Source organism: Trypanosoma brucei, chromosome 10 (assembly GCF_000002445.2).
Source record: "Trypanosoma brucei brucei TREU927 chromosome 10, whole genome shotgun sequence".
NCBI classification, from domain to species: Eukaryota; Euglenozoa; class Kinetoplastea; order Trypanosomatida; family Trypanosomatidae; genus Trypanosoma; species Trypanosoma brucei.
Window position 1 is genome coordinate 3,208,000 of NC_007283.1, and position 20,160 is coordinate 3,228,159.

Below are 20,160 nucleotides of genomic sequence, written 5' to 3' on the forward strand. Positions count from 1 at the left end.
GGGGGGGGTAATAGAAAAATAAAAGATCGATGAGTGGAGGGTAGTACGACGACATCGCACGCTAACACAAATCATGAGCAGTTGCGCTAAGCAGATGTTGGTGCTGCGCTAACGGGATATGGACACAGCTTCGCCACAGGTTGTCGCACGCACCTCGATAGCTCAATCCAGTGGTTTCTGGCTCTTCTACGGCGCAAGTCGCACAAAGCAGGTATGTCTGTGCAAGTCCCTTCATAGGAGTGACCGGCACCCTTGAGAGACACGTACATACTGTTCACAAAAACACGGCAAAATAAAAATAAAACAGACGTCACATTCCTCGTGTAAGTTGATCACGGGCCACCTCTGCCAAACATGCAAACATTTCCTCCGAACAAAGACCTGAGCCACAGAGCAGAAACCACCCCATACATTGCCGAGAACTACATGTCGCTCCAACAGACTCTACCGTACACACACATACTGAGCACTTGTAACCTTCATTTGTGGGTTTGCAAGCGCAGAACGGCGTATCGTGTGTCAACAACATGGTTATCACTCAGCACTGGGCCCGACGGCACGTACATGAATCGCACTGATTCTTGTGTCAAACGCATGCACCGGCCTACGCCTGAACGCAAAAAGCTTAATTTTACATCTTTGATTCTTACGTGCGATGTGGTACTCTCAGGGAGAAGTTCTAACGGGCCCCGTGCTGTGAGCAGAAGAACCCCATGACAAAACGTAGTTGGTGAACCTTTCGGTGGTACTGACTGCAAAGTGTGCAACCGACCACTGAAGAGGGGTCCCCGCTCGCCTCCCTCCCACGGCGGATTTGTGGGCGGAGGTTTCGAAGCTTGCGATGTGGTCGACAACATCTCCTGTTGCTGATTTTTCAAGTTGAAGGACGGACTACTTCCCATTTCTACATTTGTCTTCCTTTCGCCGTGAAGTTCAGTAGAATCGAGCTTCTCCAAACTCTGCACAACCTCCACGTCCGAGATCCGGTATCCCTCGCCCGTGAGGCTGCTGGTGCCAGACGTTCCTTGGGCTGCCATAGATGAATGAAGTCCATCACGGAACTTTTGTGGCAGCTCCGCGACACGAAACTCACCTACCTCACTGGAAAACACCGTTGATATCCATTCTCCGCGTAGCTGCACTCCCATTGGGTACGCTGAACGCAGAAAGGAGGGAAGGTACGACTGACAAATGTCTTGTATGATAGAAGATTGATCTGAGGGACTCATGAACAAAACGCCAATGGGAGCGCCCCAACGTGACTCACCATGCAGCAAAACGTTCATTGCTTTAACCCCTGTAGAGGTCTGCGGAAGCCGCAGTTCGCCTGTCTTCAATACTCCCTCCAGGGGAAAAACGATAGCACCTTCCGGAGGAAACTGTTCAAGTTGCAAGGCGGCAACATCACTGTAGTTGCGGTGTTGCGCCGAGCCATTCAAGTCAACTGCCAGAACGAAATCACTGCCAACGAGAATCCAAACAGGTTGTAACTGTTCTTTGCTCAGTTGTGCCCCACCCCTCCCTTCCGCGTGACGTATCACCCACTCCCTCATATCGAACTTGCGAGCATCTGCCTCAATCATACTATTCAAAAGATCAATGGCTTTATGAAACTGGGCTTTGTCAGCGGGTCTCCGCCGACAAATAAGCTTTTCAGAGCCCTTGTCGTCCACTCCGCAGCTATCCGGAGGAGCTCTTGGACAAATTGCATTTAACCTATGATCAAGATGAACTATGTTACGTTTTTGCATTCTGCCGAGAAATTTCGGCTGCTGTCCACCATCTTCCGGACTGGGTGGCCCACACATTTTTGGTTTTATATGTCCTGGTAACAACGGAATGGAGTGGCGCGGCAGTGGTGGGGATTCGCAGACCTTTTCCCCATTATTTGCCTTTCCGGGCATCAGGGTTCCTTTGGAGCGGAGAGGTCGAAGCGAGCCAACTAATGTCTTCGATGAATTGGCAAGCGAATTAGGCGTCGCCTTGCTGGAACCATCTTGCCCTTGCGGCGGTGCAGAGTTTGTGGGTAGTGGGATTTCTACACCCATAACGGCGTGTCACGCAGCCGCTTCACTAACTGAAGTGTGCTGAACCGTGTCCCAAGGCCCTTTCGCTAAGGGCTACCTTTGGATTCGAGCGAATTCTTCCACTCTTCAGGGGAAAGCTTCCAAGGAGAAACAGTGAAGCTATGAACGTACATGCCGAGGGCAGGAAAAGAACACAACATACTCACCCAATGGCTTGCAAGATCGAATAAATAACACACAGAAGGTAAAACATTGCCAGACACATGCACATATAAAAGAGGAGGAAAAGGAAAACGGGTGCCGGCCACCCGGCAACTGCGCACGACAGCAAAGGGTTTGCTCCGCTGTGTGAACTCCCTTTGTCCAACGGCACATGTTCACAGAAATACACACGCACAAAGACACACAAGGAAGAAAAAAAAAAGAAAGAAACGTTACACACACAACACATGATCCAATAGAGAACAAAACAACTCCCTAAATCTTTCCTCCTTTCGCGTTCCCCAAACCCTCTCGCACTCACACGATGTCACATGTAACTTGTCGGGTAAAACAACCAAAGGACAAAAAGTGGCAAGCACGTTCCGTACCATCCCCACACCAGCCGAATCCTCTCCAGAGACAGACACAAAAAAACGAATAAAGAAGGTGGAGAGGAGTACATATTGATGCTCGTGAAATCGCACTAAACGAAAAAAATGCGTCACACATCCAAAAGGGGTAAAAACATCTATACATCAATCGCTTGTTTACTCATACATCTCCACAGTCAACGGTCCACAGAATGACAACCCACCAAAACGAAGATAAGGATAAACGAACCAACAACCGAACAGAAACAATAATAAGTCGACACAGGTGCGCGAATCTAAAGGGGAAAGGTCAGGTGGGGGTGTTGCTAGCGTAAGTATTGCCACATCTCGAAACGGATGGCGCAGCGGTGAGGTAGTTGCATGATGAAGATGTGTACGCAGGGTTCAACATCAAACAAGTTGCGGTATTCGTTGCCAAATAATATAGGGGTTGGTTCACCTCAAAAAGCCTTTAGTCCCCCCTCATTATTCGCCATCTTCACATCATCGTTACCTTCATCCGTAGGGCATCCCCCACACCTACGCCCATCCCAATCATGCATCTGTACGCCTTCCACTGTGGAACACATGCAGTTGCAAAATTACAAATCAAAATAAATACCCCCAATGCACTCGCGTACAGGGGGAACAGAAAAACACCGAACGATTCGCAAGGAAGCAGAGCACCCAGGTACACAACGACACCATCTCAGCCGGAAAAGTAAAAATGAAGGGGATGCAAGAGACAATTCCCCGCGCAGGGGCCAAAACCGAAGAAAAAGTTAATAGCACAACCCTCGCATCACCACACACACACAAAAAAAAAAGAATTATGGTAAAACCGTGGTGATCAAAAGGGAAAGAGAGTTACCCCTTTTTTTATCAGAGTGGTGCAGGGGTCCCTCATTTTTTCTTTTTTTTTGGAGGGGGGGTTGTAGGATGCCACAGTTGATTGAAAGGAATTTCTTAACAACAACACCAAAGCCACCCATCTCCAGTATATTCCCACCACCACCACCACGAAAGAAAACAAGTTAAAGGAATGGCCCCTCTTTTCTCCCCTTTAAAAAAGAGGGGAGACGGCAAGCCGTCCTCCTCACTGTAAGTCTGAGATACTCAAAAATGAATCCTTGTACCCTTCCGTCTTCACCTTCACTCAAGCAATAACTTCTTCCGACTTTTTTGCAGTGGAGCGTTTCTCTTATAATCCCTTCACTCTTCGCAGGCCTTTTTTTTTTAAATTCCATTCCTTTTTTATCCCAGCGGTTACTTCACTCATTCGCTACAAAAATTTCCCCCCCTAACTAAGCGGAGGTCTACACGCTCCCCCTCGGCACCTCCAAAGACGGGTTTTTCGTCCCTACGGTTAGTTTCACTTTCTTTTACCCATTTTACCATCACCATCACCACCACCCCCTCCTTCCTTCTCTGTTTCAGCGGGTTGCGTTCCGCACTTATTTAACGATCCGTGAGAGTTACATTCCCGAGACGGAAAAATATTCACACAAACATATATATGCAGACGCTTGTAAACGCACTAAGTTAGAATGACAAGAAAATAAAAGACAAAAGACAAACACCACATACACACAACGAAAAAAAACGTGTGGAATATGATAGGCGTTTCCGACTTGGGACGTTCCTTTCACAATCATTCCCACAGTGACAGTCCACGATCTTCTGCACTCAAAAAGTAAAACTTTCTTTTAACTCCCTCCTTCCCTCCTTTTTTCTTTTTGTTTTTAAAACTTGTGCCTCGGTCACAACGTCACTCGTCACAGCTTTTGCAACGGTGACGGCTGAGCAGGCGCATACAACCCTAACACGTAAACATTACACCACCATCTTCCTCTCTAGAGATATATCCGCTTGCCGGCAAAGCACCTGTTGGTAACTTTTAACTCTTTTCCATGTTGTCCCCGCCACTCTCTCCCAGTAAAAATGAAAAAAAAACGAAAAGGAGAGAGAGAGAGGGACAACAACGGAAAACTGAAGAAGGTATTTGCCACCACCAAGTTAAATTATGATGAAATAATAAAAATAAATGTAGCAACACTCCCCCTCGTCCCCATATGTTGCTAAAATTTCGCCCATCTTCATCATCAAACGTGTGTGCGATCGCACTGCTACATGCAATAATCGCATGAGAGAGAAAATGAAAAAGGGGTCAGATTATTTAAAGAATAAAAGAGAACGCATACCTGTGGCAGTTAATTATCAAATATCTCCTAAGGATACGCCAACGCAAGAATAGAGTGGGATATACAAGCACGCAAACATCCCGACACTAATACTGCAAGCGACTTTTGCACATGCTGCGAATAACAACTTTGCACAATTGGAAAGCACCCAAAAATATTGCAAACCATCCTTCCCCCTCTTCGTTTCTTGACAACTTCGGTTACTTCACTTTCATCGAAACGCCCATGTTTATGTTTCTTTGTACGTATGAATGTATGAGAAAAAGGTGAGTTATCACTGCTCGTCTTCACTGTCCTTCAGTGCATCCTCAATCTGTTGTATTTTGGTATTATGTGCCCATTTATCATTAACCAGAAATGTGCGGGTCAGTGCGGTATGAACAGCATACCTCACATTGCTCACCTTATCCTTCGCTAAACTCAGTAACCCATCGAGAAAGTACTTGTCCACCAGGCTCTCCGCGTCCAGTTTCGCTACCTCCTCCGCAATATATGGAAACATCAGCCGATCACGAAAACTGTAGCGACCGGCGATCTGCAGTAACGCGTCCGCGTAGTCCCCGCAACTGTTCTCCCGCCCAGCATCAGCCAAATGCTTGAGAAGGACGGCCGCTGAGCGATACGTTGACCGCCGTACCTCCATCACGCTATCATCAAGAAGACGCAGTACTAGAGCGATAACCGAACCAAGCGCACTGCTGCTGGTGGGATCGAGCAGTACACCAACATCGCCAATCCTCTGCCCGACCACGTTCCGAAGCCGCCAGTTCTCACTGTCGAGGGGTACGTGACAAAGAAGTGGAACGAGTCGCTCACGCGTTGCCACGCCCATGACGGCAAGGAAGACGTCAGCATTTAGTACGACCCCCAACCGCACCTCGTCAAGATCTCTAATAAGCATCTCAAAAGCAGTGACAAGGTGCGACTCGGTGAGATCTCGACCTAAAATCTTAGCAAATTCATGCAGTGAATGGGCCAGGGACTTGCGGACTTTCCATTTAACATCCTTGAGCAGGGTTGCGTACGCATCTCCAGCCTCGTCCCAACGACCTGGTCCTGCGATCTCTACAACAGCAGGGAACGAGTAGGCACATGGTTCACTGTAATCTGTGTCGCCATTCTCCGACTCAAAAGCCATATCCGTGTATGTCTTGAGCAGGGCTGGAGTTAGATCTGAAGGTCGAAGTGTGTGCAAAAATCTCCCCAGGTACTCGTAAGCTCCATTCCGCACCCAACGCGAGTTGTCATCCAGCAAAAGTCGAAAAGCGGGCACGAGTTTATCAGCTCTGGCGGTGGGACTCACACCGAGAGAGATCTCTTCGATGTTCTCCGCGCAAGCTTTACGAACCCCCCAGATTTCGTCCAGGCACAGATTAAGGTATATCGGTAGCACAGTCTTGTCCGCTATTTCCTCCTGCACTACCTCGCATACTTTTCCCAAGTTCGCGCCGACAGTTTTTCGCACGGTAAAGTTACTATCGTTGGCCAACAGTTCCAACTCCGGAAGCACGTCGTTCACACAGCACTCTTTACCGAAAAGCCCCGCCATTTCGTTGAATAGAAGTGCTGCTACAACGCGATAATCCTCCGCCCTCTCGTCGCGCGCTAACATTATGGCAACATGAAGCAGGTGCTCCTGAATATGTTCGGGCTTAACGAGTTCACCAAGTGCTTTTAACGCTACCAAAGCTGCTGCCCCCACCTCCACATTCTTGTCTACTAACATCTCAAATCCAATCGGAAGGAACTTTCCTAATAGACAGTTGTAACCAGCGTCACCACCCTCCTGAACAAAATATGCAGCCACTTCCGGGAGTTGCTGAACCAACATGCGCCGCACAAGGGGTTCACAGTCATTTGTGAATCTGCTCAGAAGTGGAATGATGTGGCTGGTACTCTGCTCAAAACCAGCATACCTTACAGTATCCGCGAGCTCACGCAGCAAAAATTGACGCTGCAATGAAAAGCCAGAAGAGTGATAGCTCAAGAGCCGGTTGAGTGGGTCTAGGGTGTCGTCAATTGCATACTCGTTGTAGATAAATTCCTCCTCACCGTCTCGTTGATTCTCGTCGAGCATAGCGGCACAGCTTTCCCCTCCTAACCCCTTGCTGTAGTCTCGGTTTGCCCCACACGGCTTCACTCCTTCCCTTTCCCGTTCCTAAGACTGAACACCCTTGACTACAGAACAAAAAGCAATGAACTGTCTGTCCGACGCCCCTCTCCTCGCTTCCTTCACAACAACGCCTAAATCCAACAAGGGCACTACAAGAAATGTAAACTTTTTATTCACCTCCCACGGTACACTGTTTGGCCCCTGTTCTTTCTTTTCGGGGCTCCCCGATGCGACGTCAGTAGAGCCCGTTGCACCACGCGGTACGCCCAATTTTGGGGGTCTCCTTTCCTCCCGTTCCCCTCCCTGCACACGCACGCAAGAACACGTTCAATAAGAAACCAATAACGCCCGAACGCAACAATGTAAAGCAGGACCTTTCAATAAGGAAGGTTAGCTTCGTTTCGGTCTCCTGCTGCGTACTTGCTGCACGGACCTACAGTGTGATTCTCTGTGGCTTCCTACGATACTCGTTCCTTCAGTATCAATAAAAACGTTTCTTCTGTCTCTTCTTTATTTCTCCTGCGTCACCACAAAGCCGTAACCCTGTTAGTCTCCTCGACCTTCCCTCCTCACCGCTCTTCGTTGCGGGGGCTGCCTCGTCTCCTTCACAGCCTCCCAGTGGAGTCCCCCTTTAATTTAATTTGCTTTCTTTCCTTGTATATATTGAGGTGAGTTGTGGTTTTTGGTCCTATCGTTCTCTCCACCCAAACTCGGTACACAACCACAATATAAATAGGTAGTTGTACGTGATTTTGTGCCTGTGCGAGAGCCCGTAGGTTTTGTGAGCCTATTGTTCTTATTATTATCGCTTATTGTTATACACGCACTCGAATATACGCTTTTACACCCTTTGCGCTTTAGTAACACACTAAATAGGTAGAAAGTCATGTGCAACCAACCGGGTGCATCAGACAAACAACAAAGGGGGAGAACGTGAGGAAGTATAGGCAAAGAGCAGAGAAGACGACGGACGGTTACACGCGACACAAAAGGGTGTGGGGTATGACAGTTGTCTACACTGTCCTTTTCCATTTTTTCCTTTGCCCTCACTCTTCCACACAGATGTAGCTGGAGTGGATACCACCGACACTGCAGGATTAGATAGTGACAATCGCTACAACGTATCCCAGGTAGGGAAGATGGAGACCTCAACGCCAGACAGAGACCGCCCACCGAAAGGGGGGAAGGAACAAAAATGTGGTAGTTGCAGAGAGGTGAACACCGCCGTTCATCACAACTACGTCAGTGCTGCCCATGTACATGTCACAACACACAAGCAGTGTGCTTTACTTCACTCTAGACGAAAGCCACTGCCCACCGTGTATGCGAAGCAGCCAGACGGACGAAAACAACAAACGACACCAACACACACGATGCAAGATGACAAAAAAAAAAGGAAAGACACTTTTTCTCGCGCCGTTTGACTGTCGCCGTTGTTGAACAAAGTCCATCACATACTCTTAACCGTAGACACATCATCATGTGCAACAAGCACACACGGATAGGCGCTCTACTGCTCTCTCACACTTCTAAAAGTGTAATCAACGGCTATTCCTTCCCCTCCATAAATGACAGAAAATCTCCAAAACGCCAGAAATATATGTAAAAAATAAATAAAAGGTCCTCCCACCACTTTTAATCCAAGAATTGCGTAGGGAGGCCCTGAACCGTCACGTACCGCCGTTTCGTTCACTATTAGCATTACTAATGGTAAAGTTTCTGATAAACTGGCACCAATGACAGAGAAAAATCCCTTCATTTTCGAGAAGCTTTCTCCTGGCAGTTAAAGCAGACACGCACCTCTACATGTTGTTAAGAATTTTCCACATTGGATAAAGTAAAAGAGTCATTAGTCCCTCTTTTCGTGCCTTCATCGTGCACAAGAGCAAAACTAACACAAGCCACTCCTCGTGCAGGCGCAGTGCCTCCTCCACCACGTCGTCCTCTGGCCTCCCGCAGTGTTCCGTGGAATCACCCGGCAAACTCAAGGTGAAGGGCGCGCGGTGGCGATTTAGAGACTCTATCAGCTCTTGCTTTTGATCCTCAGCACGTCGCTCCGCGGTCATCCGCCTCCTGGTATCACCCGACAAAACTTGAGAAGATGAAAAGTCGCCTGTTGAAGTACTTCCCTCCACAGCTGGTTGCATCCACAGGCGCAACTGAGCACCAGATAGTGTTTCAGGGTGCATTGTACAAGTCTGTGCAATCAACTTCGCCGGCCGGCGAAGTACCTTGTTAATATCATTATAAGGATAATTGTCAGACATGAAGCCGATGATATTCTGCACGTACAGCAGTAACGACTGGAATGCATAAGCCGGGGAATACTCAGGACTTGTGAGCCCTACGCAATCTGAGTGGTTTAGACGGCGAACGACGCCCGCTAAGGCGTCAAATTCATCATTTATAAGCGACGCGGCGCCGGGGTAGTACTGTTCCATTAGTGTACTGCCGTGCTCTTGCCAGTTGAAATTACCGCTTCTCAACGTGCAACCGCCAACGTTAGAGCCCTTGATTCGCTTCTCACTAACTATATCGTCAACTCCTGTGTATCGTGTAAAACTGATGTCAGCGTTGTGGTGGTGCTCATCCCCAACGACCACACAAGGGGAAAGCAAGGCAGCCAGCGCCGGTGGTAGCGCGGTAAATGAACATAAATCATTTGGCACGAAGAGTCCCATAACCAAACTGCATAACGACAGCGTTTCGGCCACAATGGTTGACACTTGCATGAGGCCATGAATGCTCCATCCTGCGCTCATGGCTGTACGAATGTCAACATCAGATATTTGCCATGGGACGTGGGTTGCGATTGCTATAAAGCGTTGAAGGGCCTGCAACTTTGGTGGTGGTCCGTCCCGGAGCCAAGACCTTGCTGTTCCACAGACTCCACCCTCCTTTCCACCCACTCTCATAAGCAAGGCACCGAATCGGCACACAAGATACTCACATTTCTGACGGCAGGCCGTCATGAATGCCACCATCAAACGTTCAGAATTCAACAGCGGGCCATTCCCGAAGAAAACATAGATAAACGTGCTGTGGTGAGCCTTAAGAAATTCAGGACATGCCGAGAGGACGTAGTAATATTGTGGCAATTCGCCCATATCTGTGAATATACGATACAGTAGGTCGCGACGTCCGCTGCACAGTGACCGCAGGGAGGCGATACTGCAATGAGAAAGTGCCTCCCATAACGCTTGTTGTGTCGCGTCCTTTTCCTTTGAAGCCTCTTTGTTCGCTAGCTCCCCATCGATTGCACCGCAGCTACTTGTCCTACCTTTCGATAAGGTCCCGAGGCGCCGGCGGGCCAGGGACGGTGTTGAGGAGGAGGATGGTAGGGAGCAACGAGGCATCGTACCCGCGGTAGAGACTGACTTCTGCAATGCGTCCAACTCCCTAGAAAGCCTCCCGGAGAGCAGCTGCCCCAGAGTCGGTAGAGCCGCAGTTGGAGAAGGAGCTACGTACCATTTGACATCGGTAGCTTCGTGGAGACGTGGAGAAAGTACCTCATCCCAATTTAACCTTACCAGTTTACCCTCCACAACGTAGAGAAAGTTGGCGTTCGATTCCATCCCCCAGAGCTCACTCACCTGTGTTTCCCTAATTGTTCTTGCGTCGACCTGTGACAGACATTTCAATATTCTACCGCGTAAACCTGAGGGGCATATGGCCTTCCCCAAAACATCTGCGATAATTAGTTGCAGACAATTGGCTAACGACTGACATGGACAAGAGAATGCAATCCCAATGAGACAACAGAACGCCATCTCCGCCTCGTGGAGACTTCCAGCATAGGACCTTTCACCACGTACAGCGTCTCCGGTGTGGTAATCACCACTCATAAGACTTGTGCCGTCTTCACTACTATAAGCCAGAGGAAAGGAGCGAGATACACTCTCCACGGTAGGTTTACGAATTTTACACTGCTGCGCAAGCCGTCCGTCATCGTCACACGCAGACACGTCGATGCCGATAGAAGAAGAATGGTGGCCAACCCCGCTATGGCTACCCCTCGACACTGCTTGGCAACTCTTTAACCCGTTCTCCGCGTCCCGCAGCAACATACATGCTCTTTGCAGGTAGCGAGAAGTGCACTTAATCAACCCAGCCGGCACGCAGCCAACGTCACACTCAGCTACTAATGCACTCAATTGTTTTGCCATATCGTCAGCGAAGCCAAGAGTTGCAGGCTGAGCTCCAGATGGGCCCAGCGCATCGCACTGCACCGCGTCTTCAGAAGGTACACGAAAGAGCACCCTCAACGAATGGTTTTGGTGGGCACTTTGTTCTGATTGTGCCGCATGCTGATGGGCTTTACGCTCCAGCGCGTAGGTGTCACCAATATGTCCCAAAACAGAAGTTATGAGCTCTGCAAAAGACGGACATGCCAAGTGGTTGTCTGCTTCCGAGCTATCCTGTCCCTCTGGAAGCATCGTGTTGGGCTGCATGTTGCTACGCAGTAGAGCAAGGTGTAAGCAGGTCAACTATACAAAGTAACTATTTCTATTGATGCACAACAAGGGAGAAGGCAAAAACGCACGAAAAACAAAGTGAAGACGCAAAAGAGAAATCAAAGAGACAGAAGACCAGCACCAAAGAAAACCATAACGAAAGTGAAATCAAAAAAGAAACAAAATGCACATCAACATAAATCAAAAATGTCCTACGGATGACTCCAAGTTTAACTGGATATCATGGGTGCATCAACGATGCGGAAAGGTCGAGCTGCAGCGCCTTAAATTTGAGGGTAAATCCACAATGTAGTTACGACCACCGCCTCCCTCCATATATTCTCCCCATTTTTTATTCTGTTCCTGCCTGCAAATACAGAGATGAGCAATTTTTTCCCCTTTTAACATTTAAAAAAAAAATCTATATCATCTGCACATTTACCCACGTCACAAAATGACACAGTTTCTTTCATTTATTTTTCCTCTTTTTTTCTTTCTTACATCACTTCCTCCAGCACCATCGCAGCACTCAATCGAAACCACTGACGGTACGCCAGTCCTCGCAACGAGACGGCGGAAACTGGGGTACCCCCTCAACACTTTTGAGTGCTAAGAGATGAAGGAGAATGGAGAGGGGATTATACACAGTAAAGCAAAAAAAAACAAGAAGGAAATAATAGACGGATACGGAGTGAAGAAAAGGCAAATTTTGATCGCTTTTGCACTTCCCCATTTTCTTAGATCCTTCCATTGTGTGTAACACACGTTACCAACAGGGCTTTCACCACGAGTTGAAAACAAAACGGTAAGAAAAGACATGAGGAAACGGGGAAAACGCACATTAACTCTGCATCAGGCATGGTTGGCACACGCACTCGTTCAAATAGTTACGAGCGGGTTTCAAGGGGCACCTTACACGCACATACAAACACAAAGTGTGGAAATAACATTTACGCAGCCTCCTTTAGACACTTAGGGTCCCAACCAACGGCAAACCAGGGATGGGAAATGATACCCTCAAGGGTGATACGGTTTTGGGGGTCCACAGTCAACATGCGCTTGACTAAATCCCTTACAGCCTCAGACACCTGCCGCAGCATAGCGTACTCACCGCGCTTGACTTTCTCAAGAAGGGATTTCTGGTTACGATCCTCAAAGGGGAGTTTTCCAGCGAGCATGACGTAAAGAATGACACCACAACTCCAAATATCAGCGGCGAATGCGTTGTGGTCGCTTCCACTAAGTGCCTCGGGAGCAATATAGTTCGGGGTCCCCATAGCCCTGCTGGAAGGGAGGTCACTGTCGCCACTGCCATTGCTGCAAAAGCCAAAATCACTAATTTTCAGCACTCCGACAGCATCAAGCAGAAGATTTTCGGGCTTCAAGTCACGGTGAGCGAACCCCTTGCCGTGGCAGTGGTGAACGCCGGCGATGAGCTGTTGGAAGTAGCGTCGTGCAGTCGGTTCGTCAAAGCGTTTCGCAGCAACGATTTTGTCAAACAGCTCACCGCCCGATACGAACTCTAACACCAGGCAGTAGTGAGTTGGCGTTTCCTTGAAATCGTGAAATGCAATTATATTTTCATGCTTAAATACGCGCATGGCCTCTACTTCCCGCATCAATTGGCCTTCCATTTCTTCCTTTCGCAGTTTAGCCTTGTCTATGATCTTAACTGCCCACCTCCGTCGTTGCTCATCCGTTGCCAAGCGGACGGTGGAGAAGGTACCAGATCCAAGTTTTTGGGAAACCGTGTACGGTGGAAGAACAAAATTTTCCATATTACCTCTTTATAATGTCTATATCTTATTCTTGTTCGGCTTTGACCATGCGAAACAAGTCGAATTGCAGCCTGCAAGTGCGAGCTAGGAGAAAGGAAAGAAAGGACGAAGAAGAAAGAGTACCCAAATGTTTTTCTAAATTACCACCACACTCCCTCACCGACCAAACTTCACTATCAGCCGTTGCACGTGGAAGACGCGAGCGAGACGCTATTGCTAATCACATTCCGAAGCGCAACATTAGGAAAAAGGAAACGTAAAAAAAAAAAGGAGAAATAGGAAGAGACAAAAGAAAGTGAGAAAACGGAAAAAAAAGAAGCGGAAGGTGCTCGTGGCACGCACCGAACAAAGTTTTCCGCAGAGAGACCTTTTTGAGAGCAGGAAGTTAATGCTTCGTCCCTAAGTATAGGTTTCAATACGCACCGTATTCGATGACATCATTTACTCCTTCTTCCCTTCGTCTCCCCTTCTCTGAAAACGGAACTAGAAAGGTAAAGAGGAAAAACGATTAAGACCCCTTATTGAACGGTTGCCCCGTAGAATTGTCGCCACAGGCGGTGGGGGAGGGTAGAAACATACCGTACAATCAAACAAGAAAGGGCAAAACCACTTGCAAAAAAAAAAAGACATAACTAATCACTTAAGTTAACGATCGCTGAGATGTCCGAAGGGAAGTGAAACGAGCGGACGGATATAACAACACCAACTAGCCACCAGGAATCAGCAGTTCGGGACTCTCTTTACCCCCCCCCCTTCCTCTTTTAACGAGCAAACGCACACACATGTATAAATACATACATACACATGTATATATACATGTTGCGCCTTCACTGGAGGTTCCCAGTCCCGCAAAGAACAAAAAAACAAGAAATATTGCGCACGCTACTCTTATTAACCACTCCTTTCTCTTCCCCAGAACACATATACTCGACTTCTTTCCTTCTCCGCTCGCCACTTAGCTCCACAGTTTTCGTTCTTCCTTCCTCAGAACATTTTTCATATTCTCCCAGTAGACACCTGCCACACCGTCCCCTGGGGTATCGCAATGGCAAAAGGGTGGCACAACGAAGATGATAGAAAGTGGAAACTTGGCTCTGGCAACAGAGAAACATATAACAAAGATAACAATGATAGAGAGTCGAGTCCCTGCACCTCTTCAAAACTCATAAACTAATCCCGCAAACTTTTTCGGTGAAATCAACCGGTTTCACCCCTTTCAGCCCACAAACAACCGTATGCACAAACACAACAAATAACAAATATATATATATTTATTTATTTAAAAGCAGTAATACACACAACACAGAATAACTCCCAGAATAATCGGGAAGAAAGAGTACCATCACGCCGACTCGTTCAGACACTTAGGGTCCCAATCAACGACAAACCAGGGATGGGAAATGATAGCCTCAAGGGTGATACGCTTCTTAGGATTTACGACAAGCATGCGCGCGATTAAGTCCTTTGCTGCGTCTGACACGTGCCGGACCATGCTGTACTCGCCACGCTCGATCCGTGCAAGAAGATGTCTCATGCTCCGATCCTCAAAAGGAAGTCGTCCAGCGAGCATGACGTAAAGAATGACACCGCAACTCCAAATGTCAGCACAGAGACCGTTGTAGCCGCGCTCCATGAGGACCTCAGGTGCCACATAGTTGGGAGTGCCACACACTGTTTTTAGCAGGATGTCCTGCTGCCGGTTTCCGAGACCAAAATCACTAATTTTCAGCACTCCGACAGCATCAAGCAGAAGATTTTCGGGCTTCAAGTCACGGTGAGCGAACCCCTTGCCGTGGCAGTGGTGAACGCCAGCGATGAGCTGTTGGAAGTAGCGTCGTGCAGTCGGTTCGTCAAAGCGTTTCGCAGCAACGATTTTGTCAAACAGCTCCCCGCCCGATACGAACTCTAACACAAGATAGTAATGGTTCGCTGATTCGAGCACGTCGTGAAGATCAATAACATTCCTATGTTTAATGGATCGCATTATAGCAACTTCACGAAGCATTTGATCCTCCATCTTTTCCTTCCGAAGTCGAGTTTTGTCTATGATCTTAACGGCAAATTTCTTACCACCTTCATCTGTTGCCAACCTTACCGTTGAGAAGTTTCCGAACCCGAGTTTTTCCCCCAAACAATACGGTCCCAGCCGCACAGGAGGTGTCATGGCAGTGAAGCCCTCTGTTACACCGGTGTTCACCCTCACTTGATAACGAGCCCTCAGGCAAACAAGACCGTCTTCTCCTTCCCTATAGTGCTACAAAGATAGATACAGAAATATATTTATTTGTATCAGCGCTTAAGCCTCCCTTAAACCTCAGCTACGAGTATAACCCCTTTTTCGGCCTGTCTGTTGCCTTCGCCGGTTTTGCTTTTGGCTGTACACGTACGTACTTCTGTTGCCTACAGTGTCTGGTGCGAGGTGGTGCACAGGGGTGTAGAGAATAAGGGGGGCGAGTTGTATGTAGTCGATAGATGAAACACAACTGATAAGCCTGTAGTGAGGGCAGATAGAAGAGCAGATACGAGAAAACGTCCCGCGGCTTGACCTTTAAAAAAAAACACAAAAAAGTATGCAAACACTTTGGTGCACAACGCCAGCGGCTCCTGTCGCTTGCAGAGCAGGAAATGGAACAAGAGCCAGAAATAGAAAAAAAAAACGTTTGGATAGGAAAGCACAACAGAAATAAACAAAGGAAGCACTTATGAGTCGGGCGGGATCAGGAGGAGAAAAATGCAGGAGCAACTAAGCCGGCAACGGTAGAGAAAAAAAAAGAGAAGGGTCGAACCAAAGAAAAAGATTCCTCCCTACAGCTGGGGCCTCAGCAGACCTCTAACCACCTTTTTTTCCTCTAGGTTGTGAAGCCGCACCGCGGTATCTTTTCTCTCATACTGTATCCCTCGTTTACCCTAACCCTTTAGTCTGAATCACCTAGTTTTAAAAAAGAAAAACACACACACACAAATTGAGGCTTCTCTCCGACATAACAACACGCCTACCTCCCATGGGTCAATTGAATTTACGCACCACATGCCTTAGTAGATACGCTGCGACTTCCCCATCGTCGACTTGATGTACGCGGATTTCAGATTCTGCCAGTTCTTCTTCAACAAAGACACAAGGAAGTTGATCGCCATAACAACATTCTGGCGTACCTGATCCTCCGTCATATCGACATGGCCGACGCATGTTCCAAGGCAGAGCACCTTCTTGAGCTGAAACTTCACTGTGGACTGAAGCTCGAGCACCTTGTCCGGCAGGCTCTCATTCTGCGCACACACCGTAGGGAACTTACCTACACGATGCATGTGAGGGCCGACAAGACGCGGGACTGTCTTAATGATAGACTCCGAACACAAGAAGGCATCGTACTGGTTACACATCTTTTTCACCAGCTTCTTGTTCTTGTTCAGTTTCTTCAGTTCCTCCTGGTTCATGGTCGGGACGTCATTCTTCTTGGCGATGTCCTCGTGCACGAGGTCACAGAGAAGGCAGACAGTCATACGGGGGCGGCACACGTGCGGGAGGCGCACAGAACCAGAGAAACGCTTGTCCTTTTGGGGGTCGTAGTTCTTCAGGTTTACTTGCAAATCAATGCTCTCCTTGAACTTACGCTCCTTGCGATCTTTCAACACATTTTGAATAGCCTCAGAAAGCAGTGCTGGAGGGATCTTAGACATCGCTCAAATGTTAACTGAATGAGTTAAAATATTTGTGTGTTGGTGTGTAGATTCGCTCGCACGGGTAATTGCGACTTAAGGACGGGAAACTGAACTCGGCTCCTCGTTCTCGCGTGGCTTTCTTCCTTAGAACGTAACTTCTATTATGGCTGTTGTTTGCTAATCGTGGCACCTCCCATACGTTTTTTGAGGTTGGTGAGCAAATAGACGAAAGGGTAGAGGAACCGAATGAATAGAAATGAATGGCACGACATGCTATGCCGCTGGTACCAAAAAGTAGTGACGAAGCGAATCTTTGCATGAGCACAAACAGAATGCATGATCCCTCAACCTTCCTAGAAAAAAAAAATATTGTGCGAGTGAAAGATAATGCGGTCTTTACCCGAACCCCGTCCGCCCTACAGAGTTTGGCAAACAAATTCCTGCGCTTCCAAATTTCTCCCTTTGCCGCAATTATGAAAAAAAAATGTAGTTGCCGTTAGAGATGCGAAATCGAAACACCAAGAAACAGACGTGTCGTCAACAACAAATGAAGTGGATGATTATGAAGTCCTTCAACATGGGAAGCGTGTATGCTCCCACCCCCGATACCCCACTTCCGCCAGGAATGGGTTGCACTAGTACTGCGGCTGGTTTTGCGCGTCCATTAGCTTACCAACTAGCTGCTCAACAGTTGGTGTCACCGGGCGCTCTCCCCACAAGCGCTCCAGGTCCGCGCTCATGAGCTCCTTTTTACTTAGCAGCTCGCCCACAACGATCTCAACTTTTTCGGTATTATTTTTGATTATGTCCACCGCCATCTGGTATGAGAGGGACACAAGTTTCATGGCCTCCTTTTCTGCCAGATGCTGCGCTTTATTGGAGTAGTTCACAAACATGCGACCAGCTTGGGTTGACTCCGGATGATATGCAAGTAACCCGGCGTCAGCGTCCATACCGAAGGCCATCATTTGCTTCAATGCAAGGTCAGTGGCACGCTGAAGATCATCCATTGCACCGGCGGAAGGATTTCCCAGCAGCGCTTCCTCCGCAGCTCGACCACCCAACATGACAACCATGTCAGCCAAAAGAGTAGCATTTGTTTGATACTCGTGATATTCATTTCCTGCGCGTTGCGTGTACCCAAGAGCCTGTCCGCGCGGAACGACACTCACTTTCAGTACTCGTTTCACCGTGGGCAACATCCACGCTGTCAACGCGTGGCCTGTTTCATGGATAGCCGTTCTCCGAAGTGAAGTTTCACTTTGGCGGTTCCTGTGCTTGCTACCCACCAACGTGTTGTCCACAGCCTCAAGGAATGATTCCTTCTCCACTAGCTTCTTTTCCTGAATACCGCTCTGCAATGCCGCCTCGTTTACAACGGTAGCAATTGTTGCAGGAGAGAGACCAGGTGTCATGTCGGCAAGCTCTTTTGCTAGAACTAAGTTGCTGATTCGGTCGTCCACCTGCAACGGTTGCCCCTCGTCGTCCGTGGTTCGTCCTTTAGGGTCACCAGTACAAACACGATCCAAGTAGTGTTTAAATACCTCCACTCGCGCAGCTTTGTCAGGCATCTCAATGTTAATCTTGCGGTCAAACCGACCCTCACGAAGGAGTGCCTTGTCAATATTGTCCTGAAAGTTCGTTGCTGCCATGACGATAAGTACGTCGGAACCTGAATTCAACCCATCGAGCTCCGCGAGGAGTTGATTGATTGTCCGGTTTTCTTCACTGCTGACAGACCCTCCCCGTTTTCCCGCACGTGAACCTATGGCGTCAATTTCATCAATGAAAATAATTGCGGGTGCGGCTCCTCTAGCTTCCTCAAACAACTCCCTGACACGCTTAGGTCCGCTGCCACCCATTAACTCAATAAAGTCTGAGCCGCTGCAACTAAAGAATGGCACATCCGCCTCACCAGCAACAGCTTTTGCCAGCAAGGTTTTTCCAGTTCCTGGTTCACCAGTCAGTAAGCACCCCTTCGGAAGTCGCGCACCCAGGCGCGTAAACTGGTTTGGGTTCTTCAGAAATTCCACATAATGACGAACCTCCTCCTTAGCCTCAGGTATGCCGATCACATCGCTAAACCTTGTGCCTTTCACTTCAACACGGAATTGTCGCTTCTTTATTGGCATCATTTGTTCCATAAAGCTATCAAACATATTGTTTTTGGCTCCCGTAGGGGACTGGCGGCGCATGTAAACCCACGACAGTGCGATTGGCACACCGAACCACAGTAAAGGCCCAAGTGATGGACGCAGCCAGTTATCCTCAGTGCGCGACCGATGGGCATAGGCGTCGTTGAGCCCACGGACGTATTCGGAGTTGGTGTTGCTAGCAGTGCTCATGTCTTAAATGCTGCGGAGCACGGTCGGAAAAATGTAATGTACTTAATTCTTTCCAAAGGAACACATGAATTGCCCACCAGAAAAAGAAAAGAGTAAAAAATAAAGATAATATGATTTTTCCCCCTTTTTTTTAAGAAAGTTTACAACCACTAAAGTCAGGTTAGAATAAGAGGAAAGCACCGGTAGAACACAAACTGGAGCGAAGATGAAATACACATGGCAACGGCGAGCATCCCCCTTTTTTTTTTTCACACAAACCGAATAATATAAAGGTTTCCCTAATATTTTCTTGTACTATTCACAGAAACTGCCAAATTACGATGCTTGGACACACGGGTCTTAGCATACTATTTTGGTTGCGCTGGGGGTTGGTATGCCAGTTGTTTGATGACGTCAGCAGCTCGCTGCGCGATCTCTTGAAGCGGTACCCTCCTCCCTTCTTCAGTCAGCAACGGGTGTGAAACTCTCTGCGGATTGTTGCTCAGCAGGTACGCTGCCAAAAATGCGAGTGGATCGGCGGGCCGCACTTTCACCACCTCCTCTAGTCCACGAAGCAACAACGGCAAAACGGTTGTCTCGAGATATGGCTGGTCCGGCAGCGCATAAACGGGCACCTTAGGTGGTGTAGGGGGCGCACGAAGATGCGCTGCTAGGCGGTCAAGCGGTGCATTCGCATCCTCTGATTCTTCTGGGGGGTTCATGCAACACTTTTTTCGTGTGTCTATGCTGTGTAATGTGCTATTATGTTTGCCTTTCTAACACAGGTCTGACCACGTCTCGCCTTTCTTGTTTACGAGTGTGGGAACTCTTTATACATAGAAGAGGAAAGAAAAGAAAAGTTATTAGCTGCGTTTAAAAGAAAAAAAAGGCCTAGTGGACCCCCAAAAGGTGAAAATGTTGGGTGAAGAGGCGTAGATGAGTTGCTATGAGCACGCAAAAAAAAAAAGAAAACGAAATATTTGCTTTTCATTCCATTGCAATCCCAGGGGAAAATAGCTTAGCATCTGCTT

General features: G+C 48.1%; 8 protein-coding genes across 8 annotated transcripts, besides 3 other annotated features; all 8 read right to left on the reverse strand.

Annotated features, from left to right (window-relative positions):
* Positions 1-479: 479 nt before the first annotated feature.
* Tb10.05.0160 (hypothetical protein, conserved) lies at positions 480-2,048 on the reverse strand (the record flags this gene model as incomplete). Its single annotated transcript, XM_822735.1, has 1 exon — positions 480-2,048. One exon carries the CDS (start codon positions 2,046-2,048, stop codon positions 480-482), a length of 1,569 nt encoding a protein of 522 aa, XP_827828.1.
* Positions 2,049-5,074: 3,026 nt separating this feature from the next.
* On the reverse strand, positions 5,075-6,877 carry Tb10.05.0170 (hypothetical protein, conserved; the record flags this gene model as incomplete). The annotated part of the gene is made up of 1 exon (XM_822736.1): positions 5,075-6,877. One exon carries the CDS (start codon positions 6,875-6,877, stop codon positions 5,075-5,077), a length of 1,803 nt encoding a protein of 600 aa, XP_827829.1.
* Positions 6,878-7,549: 672 nt separating this feature from the next.
* Positions 7,550-7,945, reverse strand: Tb10.05.0180 (hypothetical protein; the record flags this gene model as incomplete). The annotated part of the gene is made up of 1 exon (XM_822737.1): positions 7,550-7,945. One exon carries the CDS (start codon positions 7,943-7,945, stop codon positions 7,550-7,552), a length of 396 nt encoding a protein of 131 aa, XP_827830.1.
* Positions 7,946-8,715: 770 nt separating this feature from the next.
* Positions 8,716-11,364, reverse strand: Tb10.05.0190 (hypothetical protein, conserved; the record flags this gene model as incomplete). Its single annotated transcript, XM_822738.1, has 1 exon — positions 8,716-11,364. The coding sequence occupies one exon, from the start codon at positions 11,362-11,364 to the stop codon at positions 8,716-8,718; it is 2,649 nt and encodes an 882-aa protein (XP_827831.1).
* Positions 11,365-12,317: 953 nt separating this feature from the next.
* Tb10.05.0200 (protein kinase, putative) lies at positions 12,318-13,145 on the reverse strand (the record flags this gene model as incomplete). The annotated part of the gene is made up of 1 exon (XM_822739.1): positions 12,318-13,145. One exon carries the CDS (start codon positions 13,143-13,145, stop codon positions 12,318-12,320), a length of 828 nt encoding a protein of 275 aa, XP_827832.1.
* Positions 13,146-13,390: 245 nt separating this feature from the next.
* Positions 13,391-13,463: a sequence feature (A-rich).
* A 451-nt stretch (positions 13,464-13,914) lies between these two features.
* Positions 13,915-13,963: a microsatellite.
* Positions 13,964-14,402: 439 nt separating this feature from the next.
* Positions 14,403-14,430: a sequence feature (AT_rich).
* Positions 14,431-14,487: 57 nt separating this feature from the next.
* Positions 14,488-15,309, reverse strand: Tb10.05.0210 (serine/threonine kinase, putative; the record flags this gene model as incomplete). The annotated part of the gene is made up of 1 exon (XM_822740.1): positions 14,488-15,309. The coding sequence occupies one exon, from the start codon at positions 15,307-15,309 to the stop codon at positions 14,488-14,490; it is 822 nt and encodes a 273-aa protein (XP_827833.1).
* An 869-nt stretch (positions 15,310-16,178) lies between these two features.
* On the reverse strand, positions 16,179-16,823 carry Tb10.05.0220 (60S ribosomal protein L10a; the record flags this gene model as incomplete). Its single annotated transcript, XM_822741.1, has 1 exon — positions 16,179-16,823. One exon carries the CDS (start codon positions 16,821-16,823, stop codon positions 16,179-16,181), a length of 645 nt encoding a protein of 214 aa, XP_827834.1.
* Positions 16,824-17,440: 617 nt separating this feature from the next.
* On the reverse strand, positions 17,441-19,150 carry Tb10.05.0230 (zinc metallopeptidase, putative; the record flags this gene model as incomplete). Its single annotated transcript, XM_822742.1, has 1 exon — positions 17,441-19,150. One exon carries the CDS (start codon positions 19,148-19,150, stop codon positions 17,441-17,443), a length of 1,710 nt encoding a protein of 569 aa, XP_827835.1.
* Positions 19,151-20,160: the final 1,010 nt, after the last annotated feature.